This window comes from Acartia tonsa, chromosome 10 (genome assembly GCF_053477335.1).
Source record: "Acartia tonsa isolate MP-2025a chromosome 10, ASM5347733v1, whole genome shotgun sequence".
In the NCBI taxonomy this organism is placed as follows: domain Eukaryota; kingdom Metazoa; phylum Arthropoda; class Copepoda; order Calanoida; family Acartiidae; genus Acartia; species Acartia tonsa.
In genome coordinates, this window is record NC_137269.1 from 16344999 (window position 1) to 16366194 (window position 21196).

Genomic DNA, 21196 nt, shown 5'->3' on the forward strand with positions numbered 1-21196 from the left:
TTTCTCATGTGGTAGAGTGTTACTATTGACTTGATAGCTCTGAATAATGTGACTCTTTCTCATATATTAGAGTGTTACTATTGACTTGATAACCCTGAATTATATGACTCTTTCTCATGTAGTAGAGTGTTACTATTGACTTGATAACTTTGAATTATGCAACTCTTTCTCATGTAGTAGAGTGTTACTATTGACTTGATAACCGTGAATTATGTGACTCTTCCTCATGTAGGAGAGTATTACTATTGACTTGATAACCCTGAATTATGTGACTCTTTCTCATGTAGTAGAGTGTTACTATTGACTTGATAACCCTGAATTATGTGACTCATATAGTAGAGTATTAAAGTAGACTAGATATCTCTAAAATATGTAATATAGTATTTTTTTTGACTTGATAACCCTGAATTTTGTGACTCTACCTAAACCTGTCATGCAATGCAGAGGTGTAACAGATAAACACAAAGCATTACAGACACTCCACACACCCACCCACACACAACTTCCATTAGCCAAACTTTATAAAGGGGAAAAGAGAAGTATTTAATATTGCTGTATTACAAAAAATAGTAAGGTTGCTTTGTATAAAGGGAATACAGGCCATGAGGAATTATTACTTGGAAAGGGATGAAAAAATAAACCTTTGGGTTTACTATCGAGGCTTTTAATGCAATCTTTATCAAATATAAAACTTTTTCCTTTCATAGATAGCTGTAATATTTATTGATTATAAAATTATATAAAAAAATATGCTCTACCATAAAACATTAATAAAGTAAAAGCATTAAATATTAATACTATTTGTGTCTCATTTTGTATTATTGTATTTTTGCCCAGTATTAGGTCAAAACTAATGCTTAAAAATGAATGTAATATTAATTTATTAAAATTAAAACCATATTTTCAAATTTTAATAAAATTTGTGTATGCTAAACGCAACCCTATGTAAAAGTGTGTTTGTATGTAGCTTAAAATCTCGCTAAACGCTGGACCTTAATTAGTATGGTTGTTTTTACAATGAAGGTCCAGGAAATATATGCAATTTTTTTTTTGGGGGGGGGGGATTGGGGGTTATTTCCTTTTTAACAAAAGAAATCGCCACTGGAAAAAAAAAACATTTTTTCGTTTTCAAAAATAAAAAAAAAAAAAATTTTAACATGCACCTAGAGGCCTCTTAGGGCTTAGCCGTTATTGCTTATGATAGAGTGACAATAACAGACCGAATAAAGTAATATTCAAACAATATTTACTTTCACAAACTTATTTTTTCAAATTATCAAGAAAAGGACCAAGTCTGAAATACGGCTGGTCTATTAAAATGTAATTTATGGATGGGCGTAATTTATCCCCCCTTCCTAAACATATCATTGGGGCGTGATTTGAAGACCTTGATGTGCTGTCAAATTAAGATTTATAACAAAACGATGTTTCTTTGTAATGACAACTTGATCCATGAAAAACCTTGACAATTTCTCCGGATCTATTTATTGGACAAAAATAACTTTGTCTGATAACTCACTAACTTCATTACATCATACAAATAATATATATTATATCATAGCGCTGCAACTCTACAATTATTGAATGTGTTTAAGTCCTCTATGTACAGTATGCAGTATTTACGCTATATCTCTATGCGCAGTCTTTCTACATGAACTAATATTTATTCTGCCACTTTTCTACAAGTTGTGTCTGTTTTCAGGTTGAAGTTTTGGAATACTGCAAGAAGGTTTATCCAGATAGAGATATCACTAACATTGTTGAATCTAACAAGTAAGTTGTTTTACATTTGTGTACTAAATTAGAGAAATAATAGGTCTGTCTAGGTATGTTTATCCCATTTGACACTTTAAAATTTTCAAATTATCCTTGGATAGGTTTTAATCTTTTAAGTTGAAATAAGTTTTTAAAATTACCTCTATTTTATTATGAAGCAAAAGAGTAACGTTTGTTGCTTATCAAACACTTTGATGAAGTCAAACATACACAAATTAATAAAGATTAGAAAATAAGCTGTGCTTACAAAAAACATAATTAGCCATTTTATTGATTTAAAGAAGTTTTATTTATGCATTCCTGTTTCGTTATAAATTCCTCATAATTAGCCATTTTATTGATTTAAAGAAGTTTTATTTATGCATTCCTTTTTCGTTATAAATTCCTAACAGTCAACTATAATAAAAATAAGCCGGTTCTAAGAACAACTTGTTTCAAGAAATAACATAGGATCATATGATGTGAGCCAATAGCTTAAGATTAAAGGTAGAGGGTTAGATTAATCACATCATAGATAAAAAAAATTATAATAGTTAAGCGGGGAACTACTTCTGCCCATTAAAAAGTGGAACTCGGAAGTACAGACTTTCAGACAAAGGCCTTGCAATCAAAGTATTAGTTTTGTACACACCATAATTTAATGTTATATCTTTTAAATTTGTCTATAGGAATGAACGATTCCTAATTTTGGTAGATTTAGTTTGATTGACGGACTGACGTGTCATTAAACTTTTTAATAAGACAAGCATAGCACACAAAACAACAATGAAATGAAATTATTTTAGCTAAAAATAGTTTGTCATACCTTATTTTGTGCCCGATTTATTCTAAACAGGATTATTAGATTAAAACAGCATTTCCACAAAATTTTTATGTATTTAAAAATGTTTAATATTAAAAAAACATGCTTATTCATGAAATAAATACTTCTTGCCATGCAAATTGCTTTGTAAAGTTAAAATGAAAAATTGTCAATTCAACAAGAAAAAGACGCTTTCAGCTAAATATGTTTCTAAAATTCGATAAATATCTTTTACTAATGTAGCAAAGCCACTCGTTGGATATATCTGTTTGTATATCTGTCCGCCTGTTCATTTTGGTGCTGATTTAAAGAATTAAGTAATTTGTTCTTTGCTCCTTACTAATTTTTTTTTCCTAACTTGTAAACAGTCCTTCTTAATAATATATTTTAAAAAATACAACTATTTTTTTATATTTTATGTGGACATTTTCTTACTTTTACTTTTACTTATTTTATTCCACTTATTTTAGGTCACAGAAAATAACTTTGTGTCGCTTGAGAATAAAAGTTTGAAAATACTTCTTTTATTGTTCATAAATATAACAACAGTTATCTCAGGATTAACTTTATTTTGCCTTTTTTTTGTTGTCCTATTTTAACATTTTTATATTTTCTCTGAGAATACCATAAGAATTTATTTGTCGGTCGTAATTTAATCATCATTGAGTTTAAATATTTTTAATCTTATTAAATAAAGTAGTAAGCTTTTTTCTGTAGCGAAGGATCTTGCTAACCGCTGAACCGATATCATTCTGCTTTACAGTAAAGCTTCTTACAATACTAAAATTGAAATTGGAGAGGGGGAATTTCGACCTTCTTCCAACCCCCTAAACTTAAGTGGCTCTAAAGGCTTCTAGAGGCGTAGCCACTTAAAAAATAATACATAAACGAGTGTTTAACTGAATCTTTCTGTATTAGGTTTCTAAACTAACCAGGTCTTATTTCAGGGAGCTGAAGCTTGGAACCTGGTGTAAACCTGGGTCTAACGAATGTGTAGCTGGAGATACCTCTGTCAGACCCTACAGATGCCTCGAGGGTCCTTTCCAATCAGATCCACTGCTAGGAAAATCTTTTCAACCTATTACCTACATATGTAGACCCACTCGTTGTCGGAAACGTGACGGGTTCGAAACTCGGCCCTACCCAGCGTGTTAACTAAAGACGTTGAAAATGGTTCTTACTGCTGCTATGTCAGGTGCGTGCCATGAATAGAAAGAGTATGGGGGAATGCCTTGGCCTAAACTAGGCGAAACTCATTACCATATAATTTATTTATATTCTTTAAAAAGAAATCATTGAATTTATTAATTAAAAAAATAATATACTATACATGTTTCTTCAAAGTTTGAAAAGTATAAAATGGATTTATTGCATGTGCTGAGACATGATACAAATATAAAAAAAAACTTTGATTTTCAAAGAAGATTAGCTGGTGTTATTAAGCCTTATTCAATGTTAATCTATTTTAAAAACAAGACAATTAAGATAAAAGTTTTTTTCAATTAAAATAAGATTGATGTAATAAAATTTTAAGATAAAATAACAAATCAGAATTAATTTCCCTCAATATAAATGAAAATATATACCTGACAACTTCTTAAATGTAGAATCAAGCTTTTTTGGCTCGTAGAGTTCAATTTAATTTCAAAGATTTTTGGAGTGTTTCCATATAACAACTAAATAGAGGAATAAGCATAAAAATGTTCATAGGCTTCGCAGGAACAACAAAACTTCTACACCTATGAGATATGGTTAGGGTAAAAACTATTTCCTCGTTTTAAAAGTAAATTGAGGAAACATTTCAACCCGGCCAATCAATGTATTAGCTACAATAAGATTTTAAACAAATTGGTTTCAATTCCTTTGCTGTATTTTAAAGACATTTTTTTTCTTTGTGTAAGCACTTTTGCTTGCTGATTTTTTTTTCAATTTTTAGTTGCGTCACATCTCATCGATAATTCTCTTCCCTCAATTTCAATAGGTATTTTTTCCCTTTCTCATTCAGAGAGATATTCATCTTTATACAGGGTTAAGTTAAACAATTCCCTGATACAATTATTTTCAAAACATTAAAATTTTATATTAACTTGCAGACATAAAGCTGAAACCTATTGTAGGAAAGCAGTCCCAAAATCAAGCGGTCTATCTTTTCATTGGCGGACAGACAGACATATACTTGTAATGTATCACTTGAATCCTATGAAAATAAAATACTTAAAAAGAAATTTGGCTACTTTAGAATATTTTCATTCTTGTTTGAATGTATTGAATATTGGTTTTAACCCGGTGCTACTTTTAGATCTACAAAAATTGGATATTTTCTATTAAAAAAAAAATTATTTTGCATCGAACTGCATATCGCAAATTCTTAACGGGTTATCTAATTTTGTAAAGCGCAAATTAGGTTCTATAAAACTTACATACATTTTATCATTATGTAAGTCGGTAAGAATATACAAAAAAAGTAACAATTATTTGCAAATTTGCAAAGTAGAAGCTTGTCTTTTTAAATGAGTATTATATAATAGATTTTATTTGTCCACAAAGATCTCCGAAACACCTAAACCTATAGTGGTCTTCAGGTTAGGGAAGTTTATCTAGAAATAAAAGATGTTTAAGAATACCCTTCATTCTAGAAGATTAGTAGCTCTTTTACTTGGGTACTTTTATGACTGCCAATTTGTCTAGAACGTTACGTAATATTTCTCTTGCTTCTTTTCTTTTGTATAGACATAATTATAAAAAAATATGAAAAGTTTTAAAGATTATCTCGACTTTAGTTCCTGAACAATGTCAGTTTGATCATATTCACAACCAAAGCCTGTGCCAGTCCTACACTTCATGGAACCAAACAGCCAGAGAAACCTGCAGTTCAAGGTAGATATTCTTTATGTATTTATGTACAGCTTTTTAACACATGAGACAACTAATAACTTTTGAGTTCAACAAAATCATATAAGTGATCAAACAACGAAGACCTGATTTTTTTACTTAACCAATGAGAGATGATAATAAAAATTATCAACCCATAAAAGACAAGAAGGTAAATTGATCAACCAAATATAGACAAGATGTTGAATTAGTCAATCTATGAGAGACAAGATTTTTTATTGATCAGCCAATTTTAAGAAAGATTTCATTGGTTAACCAATGTGAGATACAATTGTATACTGTTAATTGGCCAAGAAGTGACATGATTTTCACAAAAATCAACCAATGAGAAAAATGAATTTACCAATTGTATTAAAAATGTCAGTAGGGCCTTAAACAGAATTCTGTATTTAAGAAGTTTTGTAACAAATTTACGTATATTTTTTGTCAAAACTTATATATTCATATTTTGTATGTTCAGTTCTGACACCCTTCAAGAGTTAATGTTCGTCTGTCATACCGTTTCAGAGCTTCGCTTTTAGGGATGTTGTCATCCTTGTTACAATAATTAATTGCTATTGAAGATTGGAGAGCTCTATCCAATTATTTTGTCATTTCCCAATACATTTAAAAGATCTGCTACTAATTGTAAAGATATTTCATTTCACAAGCAGGCAAAGAAAATCAATGCTTATTAATAGATCAATATAAATATTCGAACTATACTGGAAATTATATTTTCCCTAATTAAACCATGGAAGGCAAAAGTAATTAATGAAAAAAATATTAGAATTATCATAAAATCAAAGAGAATATAAAACATTTAAACAAAACTTCATTTAAAGAACCCCTTAACCCTTAACGGTCGGGGGGGGGGGGCGTTGAACGCCCCCCCCCATCCGGTTTTTTCTATCTCATTTTCTGTGTGTGAAAGATAAAGAGCCCAAACTGCTTGACTTTTTAAGTGTGGGTATGAGACATAACAGAGAGTTGAAATTTTTTGAATATCTCCATCCTGGCGGGCACAGAATGCCAGCAAACCTGGCATGGTCATCCAGGTAAAGAGCAAAAATATTTTTTGACTAAAACAAAGCATTATATCTTACCAAAATACTAAAATATCCTCTAGTAGTACATCCTCATATTAAATACAGGTGTTCAAGTCAATTTTAGGTTCCAGGTATGATCCTGCAGGTCCTGATCCTCCAGGTCTCCAGAAATCTTTAAAAGGCTCCTGTGGCCGCAATTTTTGACCTAGAGACTTCAAATTTCAAACTTAAGCTTTTCTTATATGTCTACATAACATATTAAAATTTCATAAAGATCCGCCGCCGTTTTCCCGCCGACCGCCGACTGCGGCGGCTGGCAGCTGCCAAGTACAGCTGCGGCCGCTGAAATTTATATTTTGATATTTCAAATATAAAATTTACATAAAGTTAAACATTTTCTGCAAAAAAATTTTTGTTCTAGCTTCAAAAATCAAAAAATTACAGCCGTTTGAAATTTTTAAGTAAAAAAGGACCTAAAAACAAAGGTTGTTAAATAAAAGGGTAAAGGAAGCGAAAATTGACCTTGACTTACTTAAGGTCGGAAATTCATCATAACACAGGGGACTTAAAAAATCTTAGCCCTCTAGCTCTAATAGGAACTGAGATAATAAGGGGGGGCGTTGAACGCACCCCCCCCCCCCCCCCCCGACTTATAAAGGTGCGGCAAGGGGCCTGACTGTAAGGGGTTAAGAGTAGATTCGCAACATATAAATATGAAATTGTATAAATAAACTTATTTTCCACCTGCCATACCAAACAAAAAAGACAAAATTGGTTGAGATTCGGTTTTGATGAGTTTTTGATAGATTTTTTTTATATTTAGGTTAAATCAAAATGCATTTTGCTGCGAAGCTATTCTTTAAATTATACATATACACTGATACAGTGGTCACAATGTATTAAAATAGGTCTTAAAAGTTTAAGAGAATCATGTGTTCAGAAAATGTATGTTTTTTTTAAAAACAGGTTTTTCAAAAAACTATTGAATTATTATATACAAAAGTTTCAGAATTCAGTATACTTTTTAGGGAATCTTTATAAGCGTCTTAGGATGGTTTTAGGCTATTTTCTTCCCAAAGTCGTCCTATCCTAGAGACTAGTAGCGAAACAACTAGTTTTTACTTTACCTTTGTCCTTTGTCATTAAGTAATCTATTTTATAAACTGTTTTAATTTATTTAGGGAAATGATCCTGCGAAGCTTTGCCATCCTGTTGCCGTGTGGTGTTGACTTGTTTTCTGGAGTTGAGTTTGTCTGCTGTCCAACCTCAGTTAAACAGCTGATCCAGACAGGCTATGGACAAGAACTCCTCGACAATGAACAGGTTAGAAGGTGTTTTCAGTGCGTCTCAGAATCAAATTCATATCCGCTGGATTAGAAACACTTCTGAGCTATACTGAAAAGTCATGTATCGTATTAGTTTGTGAATAAATTTTAATCTACTAAATGAGGTATTTACCTCCAATTTTACATCTTAGGTTTAAAAGCAAAAACGTTATTTTCTAATTCAAGGAATGAAGAAGTCAGCCAGTGAAAAATAAAACACTCATAGAGTTGCTACTCATTTAGAAAATAAGAGTATTTTAACGAAGAAAGAATGAAATATATCTAATTATGCAATATTTGTACTGATTTTATTATCATAATTTGTGTCTGTTATACGTTAGTCTATTTTTATCATGGATGTGTTCGATTTTTAACTTGATTAAAGGTCCCCCAGGTTGAAGCCTTTTTAGGATTGAACGCTGTAGCCAGCACTAAAAAAAGTCTTAATAAATTTAGTTCTTCTCGATAATAAAAAAAATATGAGTAGATTCGCTGCTAAAGCCTAATGTCTTAATCGTGTTATTTGTAATTAAGTCAGGATAATTAAGCAAGTATTATTAGCTTAATTCACATCATATTATATTGTATCCCCGGTAGGACAGTATGGTATATGGGATATTATAAACTAATATCAAAGCAGCCAATAGTGCCTAATAAAAATGACGTCATACAATACACATGTCCAATAATTGGTCAGTATATATTGTACTTGACTAATGATAAAATATATACTGGCTTATCATAAGTCATTTGTATTGTTTGACGTCATTTTTTATTAGGCACTATTTGCTGCTTAAAAGTATCTATTCTAGATGCTATTTTTAAAAAGATTTTTTATGCTTGGTATTAGTCAAAAAAAACAATTGTTAATGCTAGTTTTTATAAATTTTTAACAGGTTTCTGTCTCTTCAATAACTAGACACATATTTTATTTCTATTTGGACCGCAAAAAAACTGACCGCATTGATAAAAGCATAAAACCTGTCCTAGACCAATACTCAAATTTCCGGTATATTATGGAACGAATGGATCCCTGGAATGGATCAGCCGTTTACGATATCATAGCAGTCAAAAAGAAAGAAGAACAGTAAGACATCCTATAACTTTATTATATTTGATTGTTATTAGGATGAGGATTATTATGCAGATGAAGAGGATACTTACTATAATGATGGTTATTTCTCTAAGGTAAATTTTAACAAACTAAATTCTTATCCTTATACTAAAGTAACAGGATGTTTGTCTGTCTGTTTTTCTGTTTGTTTGTCTGTGTGTCCCGAAGGATTTCGCTAACCACTGAACCGATCGGGTTCTCCTTAACAGGGTAGCTTCTCATAGGTCCCGGTAAGGTTTAGAAGGTTTATAACTATTTTCTTGGGGGGTTAGACACCCCTAACCGCTACCCCCCCCCAAAAAAAAATTTAAATTTTTTAACTAAAATTAAAAATGATAGGGGGGGCACCACCCCCCCCCCCCAAAAAAAAAAATTGTTTTCCACCCCCAAAAAATATTTTTTTTTAATTTTTCTTTTAAAATCTAAAATAAGAAATTGGGTAATCAAATTCGACTCCCCCATCCTCAAGTGCCACTAGAGGCCTCTAGGGGCGTAACCGCTAGTAACAAAATAAAAGGATCTCTGTGTGTCTGTCTGTACTGAAAGATCTTGCTAACCACTGAACTGATATGGTTCTCCTTTATAATGTAGCTTCTCAAAGGTACTAGGAAGGTTTATAGCTATTTTAATGAAGGGAACCACCAACCTCCAAAGAGTAATCGCCCATGAAAATAAAATAAAAAAAATGTGTCGCTAGGTGGAGCCACTGTATGACTTATTGGACCCCCGCCGTACTATGGTACAAAACCTTTTTCTTTTTAAAGCTACAACCTAAAGGATTCAAAGTGGGAGGGGGTCGACTTCCCACTACCCCCCCCCCCTTCAGGGGCCCCTAAAGACCTCTCTTGAGCGTAGCCGCTCTTATTCCAATAGGATTTGGCCTATTATTGTCTTAGGCATATGAACCATAAACGTAGATTGTAGTTGCAGTGATTGTTTTTATGAATACTAGTTTCCTAGTTTTTCTTTTTATCTCTTTCATGCTTGATTGGCTAGAGTTTATCTGTCATAATTAAGATTGATTCATAGATAAGGAAAACATATTCTTGTTTATTCATATTTCTGTAATATTCAGTACTGTTAAAAGCATCCATGCTAAAAATATTATTTAGTATTACCATTATACAGTATATTATTACTAGCGCCTTCGCCCCTAGCCTCTAGGGGCTTTGTCCCAAGATGTGATAAAAAAATTTGGCGAAATACGCAAAAGGAGCAAGGAAATCTTCTACAAAAAAAACTTTAAAAAATAGGGGGGGGATTTTTTGTTTTTAGGGGGGTTGGTGGTGTCCCACCTCCCAAGAAAATAGCCTAAAACCACCACAGGACCAGTAGGTATATTCCCTGAAGAGTAGAATCCGATCGGTTCAGTGGTTACCGAGATCTTAAGGGACGGACGGACGGACAGACAGACAGACAGACGGACAGATATCGTTCTACTTTGTATTATAAATTATTATTTCCAGTTATTTGTTCTCATTAAAATAACTTTATTACGTACACACTTACTAGTACATGCGGTGACATGTAAATTCAGGGACTCATTTTCTACAGTTCAACTACATATTTTATCATTATTAAAAAAGCTTTATTTATTGGAATTTACAAATCAAAATTAGTTTTCAAAAACAATTTTGATTGAACTGTTAGAAGCAGATATTTGTACTTCTTAAACGTGTGTAGATTTCAGCAGCACTTAGTGATGGTTTAACCATGATGGTTTTCATGCTGCGGTTGTGCAATGAAATTTTTTCATTGTTTACAAAATAATGCAAATCTGAATAAAATCTTCTAAAGGTCCCAGAAAAGTTAAGATGGAATTGACATAACTTTTTTTGTTTTTTATATAAAGCGTTTATATATTTAGTCCTGATTAAATTACCTAAACTTATTTTTTTATAGAAGCATTGCTTAAGTTGACCATAATTTCTACGTAAATATCCTGCAAAGTTTTGAAAATATTACAACCTTTAAGTCGACAAGAATAATGGGGCATAGTCCCTTTCGTGGCAACGCTCCTTAAGGGGCGATTTTTCGTATTTTTCTCAGTAGCTTTTCTCCTATTTCTAGCCCCTGCGGGGCCAATTGCCCAACCCTGCGGGGCAATCACCTAACCCAATATAACCTAAGCTAACCTAAAATAACCTATTAAAAGCCATTTTAAAAATATGACGAATCGCCCCTTAATGGGCGTTACCACAAAAGGTACTATACCCGAATAATGTCAATTTACCTAGCTTTAAAATTTTTTTTTCGTTTTACAAAAATGTCGCAATAACCATTTACGAAATTGAAAATTTTGAGCATGGAAACGTTATTGAACATTTGCACTGCTATACTAGTTTTTTTCAAAGTATTTAAATCAAATATTATTATGTTTGAATCAACCAAATGTTTTTTTAACATGGTTCTTTATAAATTAGTGATTGTCCCAATTATGATAAACAAAATTACCCTTTATGTGAATTGAAATTGAACGTGGAAAAGTTTGAAAACCGTTACTTTGTAGAGATCAATAATAAATTCACGTAGGCCGAAGAGTTTTTAAGGCAACTAATCGAAAAACGTGCGTAAAAACTATAGAGATAATTACAATTAACAGACAAATGTTTTTTCACTCCCTTGCATTTTCAAGAATGATAATAAATATAATTCAAAAATGTTTTGTATATTAAGTTTATACTAGATTGAGTTTATAGATCTAACACATTTTTATAACTGGAAATCAGAGTGAAAGACACACACAAGGACTTACAGATCAAATTGTATGGATAAATATTTCTTACTTTATTTGATTCAATTTGATATTCTTATATTCTGATGTGCAAGGACAAATTAAGACTGGGTAACTACAAATTTACTTTGATGTACAATTGTGTATTAAAAGGATTAATGGTTTTGTCCATATAAATACAAGGCTTTCAACAATTCAAATGATAAAAAAACAATTTATTATTTTGGACTTTTAAATCTATTATTCAGATCTATTTAGATGAATAATTGTTAATTATAAATGGGTTAGTTTTTTGTATGTTTCAATTTACTGAGTTTGGTTATGGCACTGCAAACATATGCCCTACAGGGTTAGTGCCTCCAGCAATGGTTAGGCTTAGGCACAGGTCATAAAATATCTTTCCCCCTTTTTTTCAATTTATTTACAAAATAAAGAGGGATAAGGTTTCTGTGATCCCTTGGTACTTTTAGGAAAATCACACAAATTTATAACCTGTTGTACATATGGGGAAATTATTGTTGTGTTGATCCAAATAGAATAATGCACCACCAATATTCCAACCAAGAACCATCTCAATCTTATTCAATGTTAGATAATCAAATACATTTAATAAAATATTGGAAAGTTCTATAAGAGTATTTCATTTAAATCCTTAAAGTATATAAAATGCTAGATGTCTGTTCTAAAATTAAGATTTAAAAAACCCCCGAAAATTTGCAGCAAAAAAATTTGATTTGATTTTAATTAAAGCTATGGTTGAAAAGTCTAAGGTCCGCCCCTGGCTTCAAGGGTTAAGTTATTAAAGATATTATTAGGCTTTACTTAATTTAAATTATTTTAGTATGATGACGAGGAAACTGAATTACAAGGAGGTTCATCTACTTCTAGTACACAATTGCCATTGGAAGGTTAGTTATCTATCTATCTTTCTGTCTGTCTATCTATTTATCCAAACACGTAGCGCATCCGCTAGTTGTCGGAAAGTTGATAGGTTAAAATCTCGGCCCGTCACAGCGTCATTTCTTTAGACGTTAAAATTTTTCCTACTGCTGCTATGTCAGGTACATGACATTAATAGTTAGACTAGGGGGAATGCTTTGGCCCAAAACAGGCGTAACTCATTACCAGGCACAGTTAGGACTTTTTAGACAAAGATCGTGCAATCAAAGGGATGGTTATCTGATGAGCGAACGGACGCTTTAAACTGCAATCATAAGACGTGGAGTATGTTTCAAGGTGCGTGAAGAGGTCTAGAACCCGAAATAACACCAGGTCCCACTATTTATCTATCTAGGTGTATCTACTACTGAAGGAACCATAATACTATCAGAAGAAAGTGTAGAATCTAAGACAACTGAGGACCCATACCTGACCCACTACCTGCCCCAGTCTGAGCACTCAGATTTTGTACAGGTTAGTCACTAAACAGAGCATTTTATGTTCATTGGTAGCTTATTATAAAAAAATAGAATAAGGTTGTTAACATTTCTTAATGAACCCAACGTTAAATATAGAGTTACCTTGTAGATATCGGTTTCTAGTGTACTTTTGGCCATGAATAGAAACATTTTCCATCAAAAATGAAAGCTTGCAAAGAAGCTATCTACCTTTAACTACAAACAAATTATCGTAGGCGGCACAGAGACTGGACGCCAAACACAAGGACAGAGTGGCTTCGCTGATGAAGGATTGGAATAATCTTAAACTTGCTTCTGGAAATGAAAAGGTATTCTTTTGTAAATAATGAAATGTTACGCTATTCTCTTCGAATAAAAGAAAAAAAAACAGATAGTTGTGATTATTTATGGGACAAGGTTAAATATAAATTGAAAACTAAATCGATTTACCTGTTAGAAAGAACATTAAAAACGGACAATAAAACATTAATAATTTATATAAACTTTCTATTGCGCAACATACGGCCATAATTGTCCTTGCTAGTTTATTTGTCCCTGTCCCCTGATCTTAGCCTGTAACCATAATTTATCTAAGCCTTGACATAGATTAAATTCTATATATAATAATATTGATACCCAATATACATCCATTTTATTCTCTGAAAACAGCAAATGTTTAATGTTAAAAACAGCTAAATCATAACAAAATTTTAAAATATTTCACTTCAAAGTATTTTGTATGTCTGTATGTTCAATAAGATCTTGCAGACGGATGGGGCAGTCATTTCATTATTTTTTGTGAAGTTAATTCATGACATTCATTTGCAATATGTCAGTGTACGTCACAACCCCGCCCAAAAAAAAACAATTCAAAAGATGTTTTTGTGTCTGTATGTGTAAATTAAATCTTCGAAATTAATATGCTGCGTTTTCTTAAAAGATTTTGAAATGCCCACTGCTATTTCTTGATCTGAGTTTACTTTTTATTGTTATCAGAAAATAAAAAAAAATATATAGACTAAAGGATTATTTTTGATTTTAAAAAAGGCTGTGGTCATAATCTCAATGCTGTTCTACTTGTGCTGTAAGGTCATGGAATACATTATTGGTAAATGTACATTTATATTCTATTACTACAAGAAAATTTACCTAAATATAATTTTTTTCTTCATATGTAACATATTCTTGTATGATACTTGATTGATCTTTTTAGAAGTTAGACTGCTCTATGGGTTTGTTTTTCTGACTGTCTTTTCGTATTTGATGCTTTTTTTTCCTATTAAAACCATCCACTCTCTTTGCATTTGGCTTTAACGTTTAAGTTTACTCCATTGAAAAAATAGCTGTTTTATTGCTGGGATACTTATTGAAAAATGTACTTTCATATCATATTTCACATTTTGTATGTACAAAATAAGAGAATGATATTATGTTGACCTTATCATGATGTTATATATTTCTACAAATATAGGTTAGGATATATTTGCATTTGGGAATTGAAAATCTTTTAATATCAACTATGACGATTAAGTTCAAAACTAGAGAAATTAATCATATTTATCTAAATGAATATAAAAAAAATGTAAATTATTGTAAATATTAAAGTTTTTTGCTGGAATTTTTAGAATATGATTGCTGAAAGAGCCTTAAAGAGCATGGAGGGAAAAATGGTTGAAAAAAGTTATTTTTCATGTTACCGATTCCTGGTGGTTACCTTTGCCTAGTGTGTGAATTCTTTGATAATATTAATCAAAATAACTTGACAAATGTTTAAAGAAATCCTAACTATATATTTTAGGAACAGGATGAACAGGCTAAGAAATACCAAGATAGTCTGAGGGTGAGTCATTTCTCATTTTCACAAAAAAACACAAAAATAAATAGTTTTTGATCAGCTTATACCAACAACGAAATTAATTCGAAAAAAATCACTAAACCTATACGTGTTTTTCTGCTGTCGCAGACACATATATAGAGTGTTTATTTACACCCAATTTTTTTGATACATGTGTTTTTTTAAGCACTTGTATAATTTGTATTGATGTTTAGGAATTGGAAGATGAACACAAGGCTGAACGTCGCCAGCTGGCCGCCCTTCATGAACAGAGAGTCATGTCCAGGTATATAATTACCTATAGTTCCCTCCATGAACAAAGAGTCATGTCCAGGTATATAATTACCTATAGTTCCCTCCATGAACAAAGAGTCATGACTAGGTATATAATTACCTATAGTTCCCTCCATGAACAGAGAGTCATGACCAGGTATATAATTACCTATAGTTCCCTCCATGAACAAAGAGTCATGACCAGGTATATAATTACCTATAGTCCTCTCCATGAACAAAGAGTTATGACCAATTATATTATTACCTATAGTTCCCTTCATGAACAAAGAGTCATGACCAGGTATATAATCACCTATAGTTCCCTCCATGAACAGAGAGTCATGACCAGGTATATAATTACCTATAGTTCCCTCCATGAACAAAGAGTCATGTCTAGGTATAAAATTACCTATAGTTCCCTCCATGAACAGAGAGCCATATCCAGGAATGCTAGTGCCTATTCTTATCAATAACATAGAATCAATTCATAGAATCATAAACTACATTACAATCGATATATTATAACTTGGATGTTGCACCAGATTTTTATGTGCTCTATTAAAGTGATACTCACAGCCGGATACAATTACGTTACCCACATCCACATTCCACACCCTTTACATCATAACCTCCCCTCATGCTGGATGAACAAAATGACCAATAAATGAGGTCCATATTGGCAACCTAAATTGATGATAAATTCCCCCCTTGTCAATATATCCACGTATTCTTATCCGGTTTGCTGGGGTATCTAAACCCTCCTCAACTTTACCTCGTTTGCTTTTTTCCGCGCATCTTGAATGATGCTTTGTTAGTTCGTAATTTCTAGACTCTATGGACATAATTATACTTGCTTTTCCTGAACTTTAACTGCATTTAATTTTAAAAATTAGAATATAAGCTGTTACAAAATTGAACGTATACTTGTATATCGTGTATATGAAAAATATAAACCTAATTTATTTTTGTTTGTTCAACGTCTATTTCAGAACTAAAAGTAAATTAAAGTTTTCATTGTCTTACAATATCCTCTCATTTCTGTACAAACACGCCAATAGGAGTATGGCTAATAGATTCATTTCTTAACTATACTGCTACATCATCAGAAATGAGATACAACCATAAGAAAAGCAATAACTGTTTTGTTCAATGCTCCACTTTTTACTGTCTTTACTGTCTAATTGATAATTAGGATAAGATGTGAAAAAAAGAATAAAATATTTTAAAAATCATTTTTCTATTTATCCATCTATCTTAATAAGTCTATTTTTCCTAAGATGAAATAAATTTTGTGCTTGTTTAGTAAAGATGTTTGTTTAGTATGATATAAGTTTGGAAAATAGTAAGTTTAGGTATTTTTGTATTTTATTGACCCATTTCATTCAGTTTATTTTAAACAATTTGCATGAAGATAAACTGAAGTTTTATTAATCTTTCCCCATGCTTTCAGTACAAAAACATATTTTTTTTACTTTTTTTTCAATAGTTGAGATTGAATGTTTGATGTTTTACATGAAACAAATAGGAAAATAAACAAAAACCATATTTTTTTACTTCCTTTTTTTTAATAGTTGAGATTGAATATTAAATGTTTCAAATGAAACAAAAAGGATAATGCAAGCTTTTTCTATTTTATCTGTCTATAATCCCTCTTTCGAGTACAATTAAAAGTAAATATTTACTCTGAAAAAGCATTAATTTTTAATGCTATAGGTTGTTTTCACCTAAAAACATTTGTATATGAAAACAGTCAAAAAACCACCTAAAGACCATTTAGAAAAAATAGCATAAATCAATCCCAGGAGCTATGTGAAGCTTTACTAAAATTTGTAAACTAAATAGGTTAGCAAGATATTGATGGACAAACTAAGAAAATCCTACTTCTTCATGGTATAGAATAAATTTGATTCTGCTAATTCAAACGTGTACATCTGCTATAGAATGTTAGAAATTTTTATGTTTACAATAATATGAACTAGGGGCACTTGCGTTTGGAGGGGGAAGTTTACCCCCATATTTATTTTTCAATTTCAATTAATTTATCTGATAAATATTTGCATGCAAAGAGAGAGACGGTTTCATGTTACCTGATCCTCTGTGATGATAACAAGATTATAACATACTACTAGATCATAATTACACTTTATGCTCTATTTATTAAGGCAGAAATATCTAAAAACCAAATAAAACAGTTTAGGTTCTCAGTAAGAGTAAAAAAATAATAGTCAATCAATGATCTTAAAGGAAAATAGTAAAAGTGTCGAACTATGACGTCAGAAAAAAATAACAATTAACCAATAAGAAGCCAGTATTCACTGTGGTAAAATATATAGCGGCCTCTCATTGGTTAATTGTTAATTTTTTCTGACGTCATAGTTCGACACTTTTACTGTTTTCATCTTAAAGTGTAATTAGTGATATGTATTGCTCAACTGAAATTTTTACACTAAAACCCCCGTTAATAAAATTTGAGAGAGGGGGGGGGGGGGTGGGCGTTTAGGTTGAGCTTTAATGTTGTGTATAAAAACCAAAGGGGGGTGGTATATTTTTGTAAGAGGGTTTGTTTACAACCCTCCAAGTGTCATAACTAAGAGATGAATTTTTTAAATCATCCAGGTAAAGAACCAAAAAAATGTTTTACTTAAAAAAAAGCATTTTATGGCCAAAAAACGAAAATTTCCTTTAGTTGTATAACATAATATGAAAAATAGGTGTCCAGGTCAATTTTAGGTTCCAGGTATGATCCTCCAGCTCTACAGTAAAGTTCCGGAAGTCAGGCCCAGCTTTTATGGATGAAACTTTGTTTTTGTTTTGGCCTTTGTAATTTATTTTAAATTATAACCATTGTTGTTTTAGATTCCAGAGTAAAAAGAAGAGTTCAATTTCTTGTCTAACAAAAGCCATGAAGAAAACTCCACAAAACATTCACAGGTAAGGATTATTAGCGACACACTGACAGATAAGAATTATTAAAATTAGACAACATAAGTTGTAGAGACATTTATAGTAGGAAACAAAAAACTAACATTCTAGATATTGCAGATAACCAACCCAGTATGATTTCTTAATTTCTTCCTATGCCTTTTAATGAGCTGCGCCTGTTTTGGCTGAAGTAATTTCGTTATTATTACTATAAAAGTCCTTTCAGTATTAGGCACAACTTTAACGTCTTTATTATGACTCTGTTTGTGACCAGATTCGAACCAAACACCTTCGCGACAACGAGCGGTACAGTCGTAAGTACTTGTATAATATAAATAGATTTAAATCGCTCTAAAATATGTATTTCTCTAATAATGATATGAAGAAGCCATAGTAAAATTTATTATAAAATAAAATTGTGTTATATCAAACATTTTGCTTAGGTCAAATTAACATTAATAAATCTTTATTTAACCTTATACGAAAGTAACAGGATGTGTGTTTGTGTGTCTGTGTGTTTGTGTTTTTATGTGTTTGTTTGTACCGAAGGAACTCGCTAACCACTGAACCGATCGGGTTCTCCTTAACAGGGTAGCTTCTCATAGGTCCCGGGAAGGTTTTATTACTATTTTCTTGGGGGGTGGGACACCCCCAACCCCCCCAAAAATGAAAAATTCCCCCCCCCAAAATTTTTTTAAAATTTTTTAACTAAAATTAAAATTAGGGGGGGAGCCCAAAAAAAAAAAAAATTTTCGCCCCCTCCCCTAAATTTTTTAAAACTTTTTCTTTTAAAATCTAAAATAAGAAATTGGGTTATCAAATTCCTCTCTCCTCTCCTCAAGTGCTCCTAGAGGCCTCTAGGGGCGTAGCCGCTTGTTTTTATAAAAGGATTAATAAAGGGAGAGGTCATTTTCTAGTAAATCCCGTAAAGGTGTGTGTTATAAGGCCTAAAAATAGTAGTAGAACGATAAGGTGCTCTATATATTTGTATTTCCTATTGAATAGAACAATAGGGAAGAAATTTTTTTTTTTTTTTTTTTGATAACCGTACCTGGAATATCTGAAATTTCTATCAAACGCTTTGTTTGGCTCAAACTGACACAAATAAAAAAAAATATAATTATAATAAATCAACCTGTAAAGAATGACTTCTTCCTTTGTTTAATGGTATAGATTGTTCTTAACCTTTACCTTGTACCTATAGAAAACATTATTATTATAATTATATTTTTTTTAAATTTTTGTCAGTTTGAGCCAAACAAAGCGTTTGATAGAAATTTCGTATTTTTTTTAGATAATCCAGGTACGGTTATCAAAAAAAAAAAAAAAATTTCCCTATTGTTCTATTCAATAGGGAATACATATATCTAGAGCACCTTATCGTTCTACTACTATTTTTAGGCCTTATAACACACACCTTTACGGGATTTACTAGAAAATGACCTCTCCCTTTGTATTTTGTTATCATGGAAAGATGACACGCCACAACATTTTATTTCCATTTTCTTAACATAAAGAGGGAATTAAATTCTTTTTCATCTAATCCAATTTCCGTCCCTCTCCGGCAGAAAGGGAAAGGCGAATAAGTAAAAAATGTTTTGATGTTAAAGAAAATCTAGCTATATTTCATCTTTATTGTAATGCTTTTTTCGGGTGAGGGGGCAGGTTAATACCAAATATTTTTTAGGGGTAAAGGATTTTTTCTGACGTAAGGTGGGTGGAATGGATGTCCCTATACACACACGTAGCCGAAAACATCCCTTGAACCGAAACAAAACTTTCTGAACAAAGTCGAATCGATCGGTTCAGCTGTTTACGATATCTTTGAAAACATATACATACAAATACATTGTATTTGAGTTATATCTTTTCAGTATTGACGGACACGTTCTAACAGGTAATCAATGATCTTTAACAACACAGTTTTAAAAATGTAATTTATAGAAAATGCCATTGCCTCAGATAATATAAATGGGGTATAGTCTCTTTTTTTTTACATTAAATGTAGTTGTATATCCTAGTTGCGCTACTTATGGACATAATAATCTTTTTTTTTTAATTGAAATTTTATTTTTTGTCTTATTTTCTCATCCCTTTTCCATGTAGATGCTTTAACTCTTCAAAGTGATCTTTGGGGAAAAAATGCCTTTAACAAATTCCTTCCCAGCAAAGATGATACATTACAAGGTTAAAGAGGAAAAGAGAAGTGTATAAAAGATAGGAAGATGTTATGTTATTAGTAGGGATGGGAATCCGTCGAATTTTTGGGCCGGATTCGGATTCCGGATTCTGAAGGAATCCGTCAAAAAAAGTGACGGATTCTTGCGGATTCCGGATTCTTATTTTTGGCGGATTCCGGATTCGGATTCCGGATTCTAGCAGTATTTTAAAAGGCCGTCCGTCACAGAGGGATAGCTTTTTTCGTTAATTTATCACTATGTTACTTGGTTAAAGCCTTGATTTGTTTAAATTGTTGACTTCCAGCATAACTAAAACATTTACATCACATTAGTAATAATTAAAATTTGTTATGTAGAAAAAAATTTAAGTGCTACGTAAGAGGGAGTTGTAAGAAAAAACTCAAGAAGGTAATTTTAGCCTACCAATTTAGAATCCGGAATCCGCTATAAAAAACGGATTCCGGATCCGGATTCGGATTCCAAAATTGGCCGAAAATTTGGCGGATTCCGGATTCCGGATTCGGATTCCGGATCCGGATTCCCATCATTAGTTATTAGAATCAATATTGGTTTGAGCCAGTGCCTATAAGGAAAAACGACTTAAAATTGTCCTTACTACTACTACTATGTTAGGCGCTTGACGTTGATTGTTAAATTTGGTAAAAAAAATTCAAACGTTTAGCCGAACTATACTGATTGAAATCATATAAGAAAAAAATATGACGTCAATCGGGAGAGTTCGGCCAAACGTTGAATTATTTGTCCACTTATTTTTTTATAAAAACACTGCTTTGATTCTGAGCCGTAAAATAATATTTTTACAAAATAAATATATACCTAAAATTCCTGATTCAAAAATCAATAATTAATTGCAAATACCGAACGTTCTCAAGAAAATATCTGAAATGTTTGTTTCTAT

At 31.7% G+C, this 21196-nt stretch overlaps 1 protein-coding gene across 2 annotated transcripts in view; it reads left to right on the forward strand.

The window, feature by feature from the left end:
- Window positions 1-21196, forward strand: part of LOC145329542 (amyloid-beta-like protein) — a 75840-nt gene that overhangs the window by 9031 nt on the left and 45613 nt on the right. The window contains exons 4-13 of one of the 2 annotated variants that reach the window (XM_080173812.1): window positions 1703-1773; window positions 3526-3638; window positions 5356-5455; window positions 7680-7821; window positions 8952-9011; window positions 12513-12579; window positions 12966-13084; window positions 13305-13397; window positions 14867-14908; window positions 15118-15188. In XM_080173812.1, the coding sequence (XP_080029938.1) occupies window positions 1703-1773; window positions 3526-3638; window positions 5356-5455; window positions 7680-7821; window positions 8952-9011; window positions 12513-12579; window positions 12966-13084; window positions 13305-13397; window positions 14867-14908; window positions 15118-15188 (878 nt within the window). The remainder of the gene's footprint in view (window positions 1-1702; window positions 1774-3525; window positions 3639-5355; window positions 5456-7679; window positions 7822-8951; window positions 9012-12512; window positions 12580-12965; window positions 13085-13304; window positions 13398-14866; window positions 14909-15117; window positions 15189-21196) is intronic. The other variant, XM_080173813.1, reaches the window with a different exon arrangement.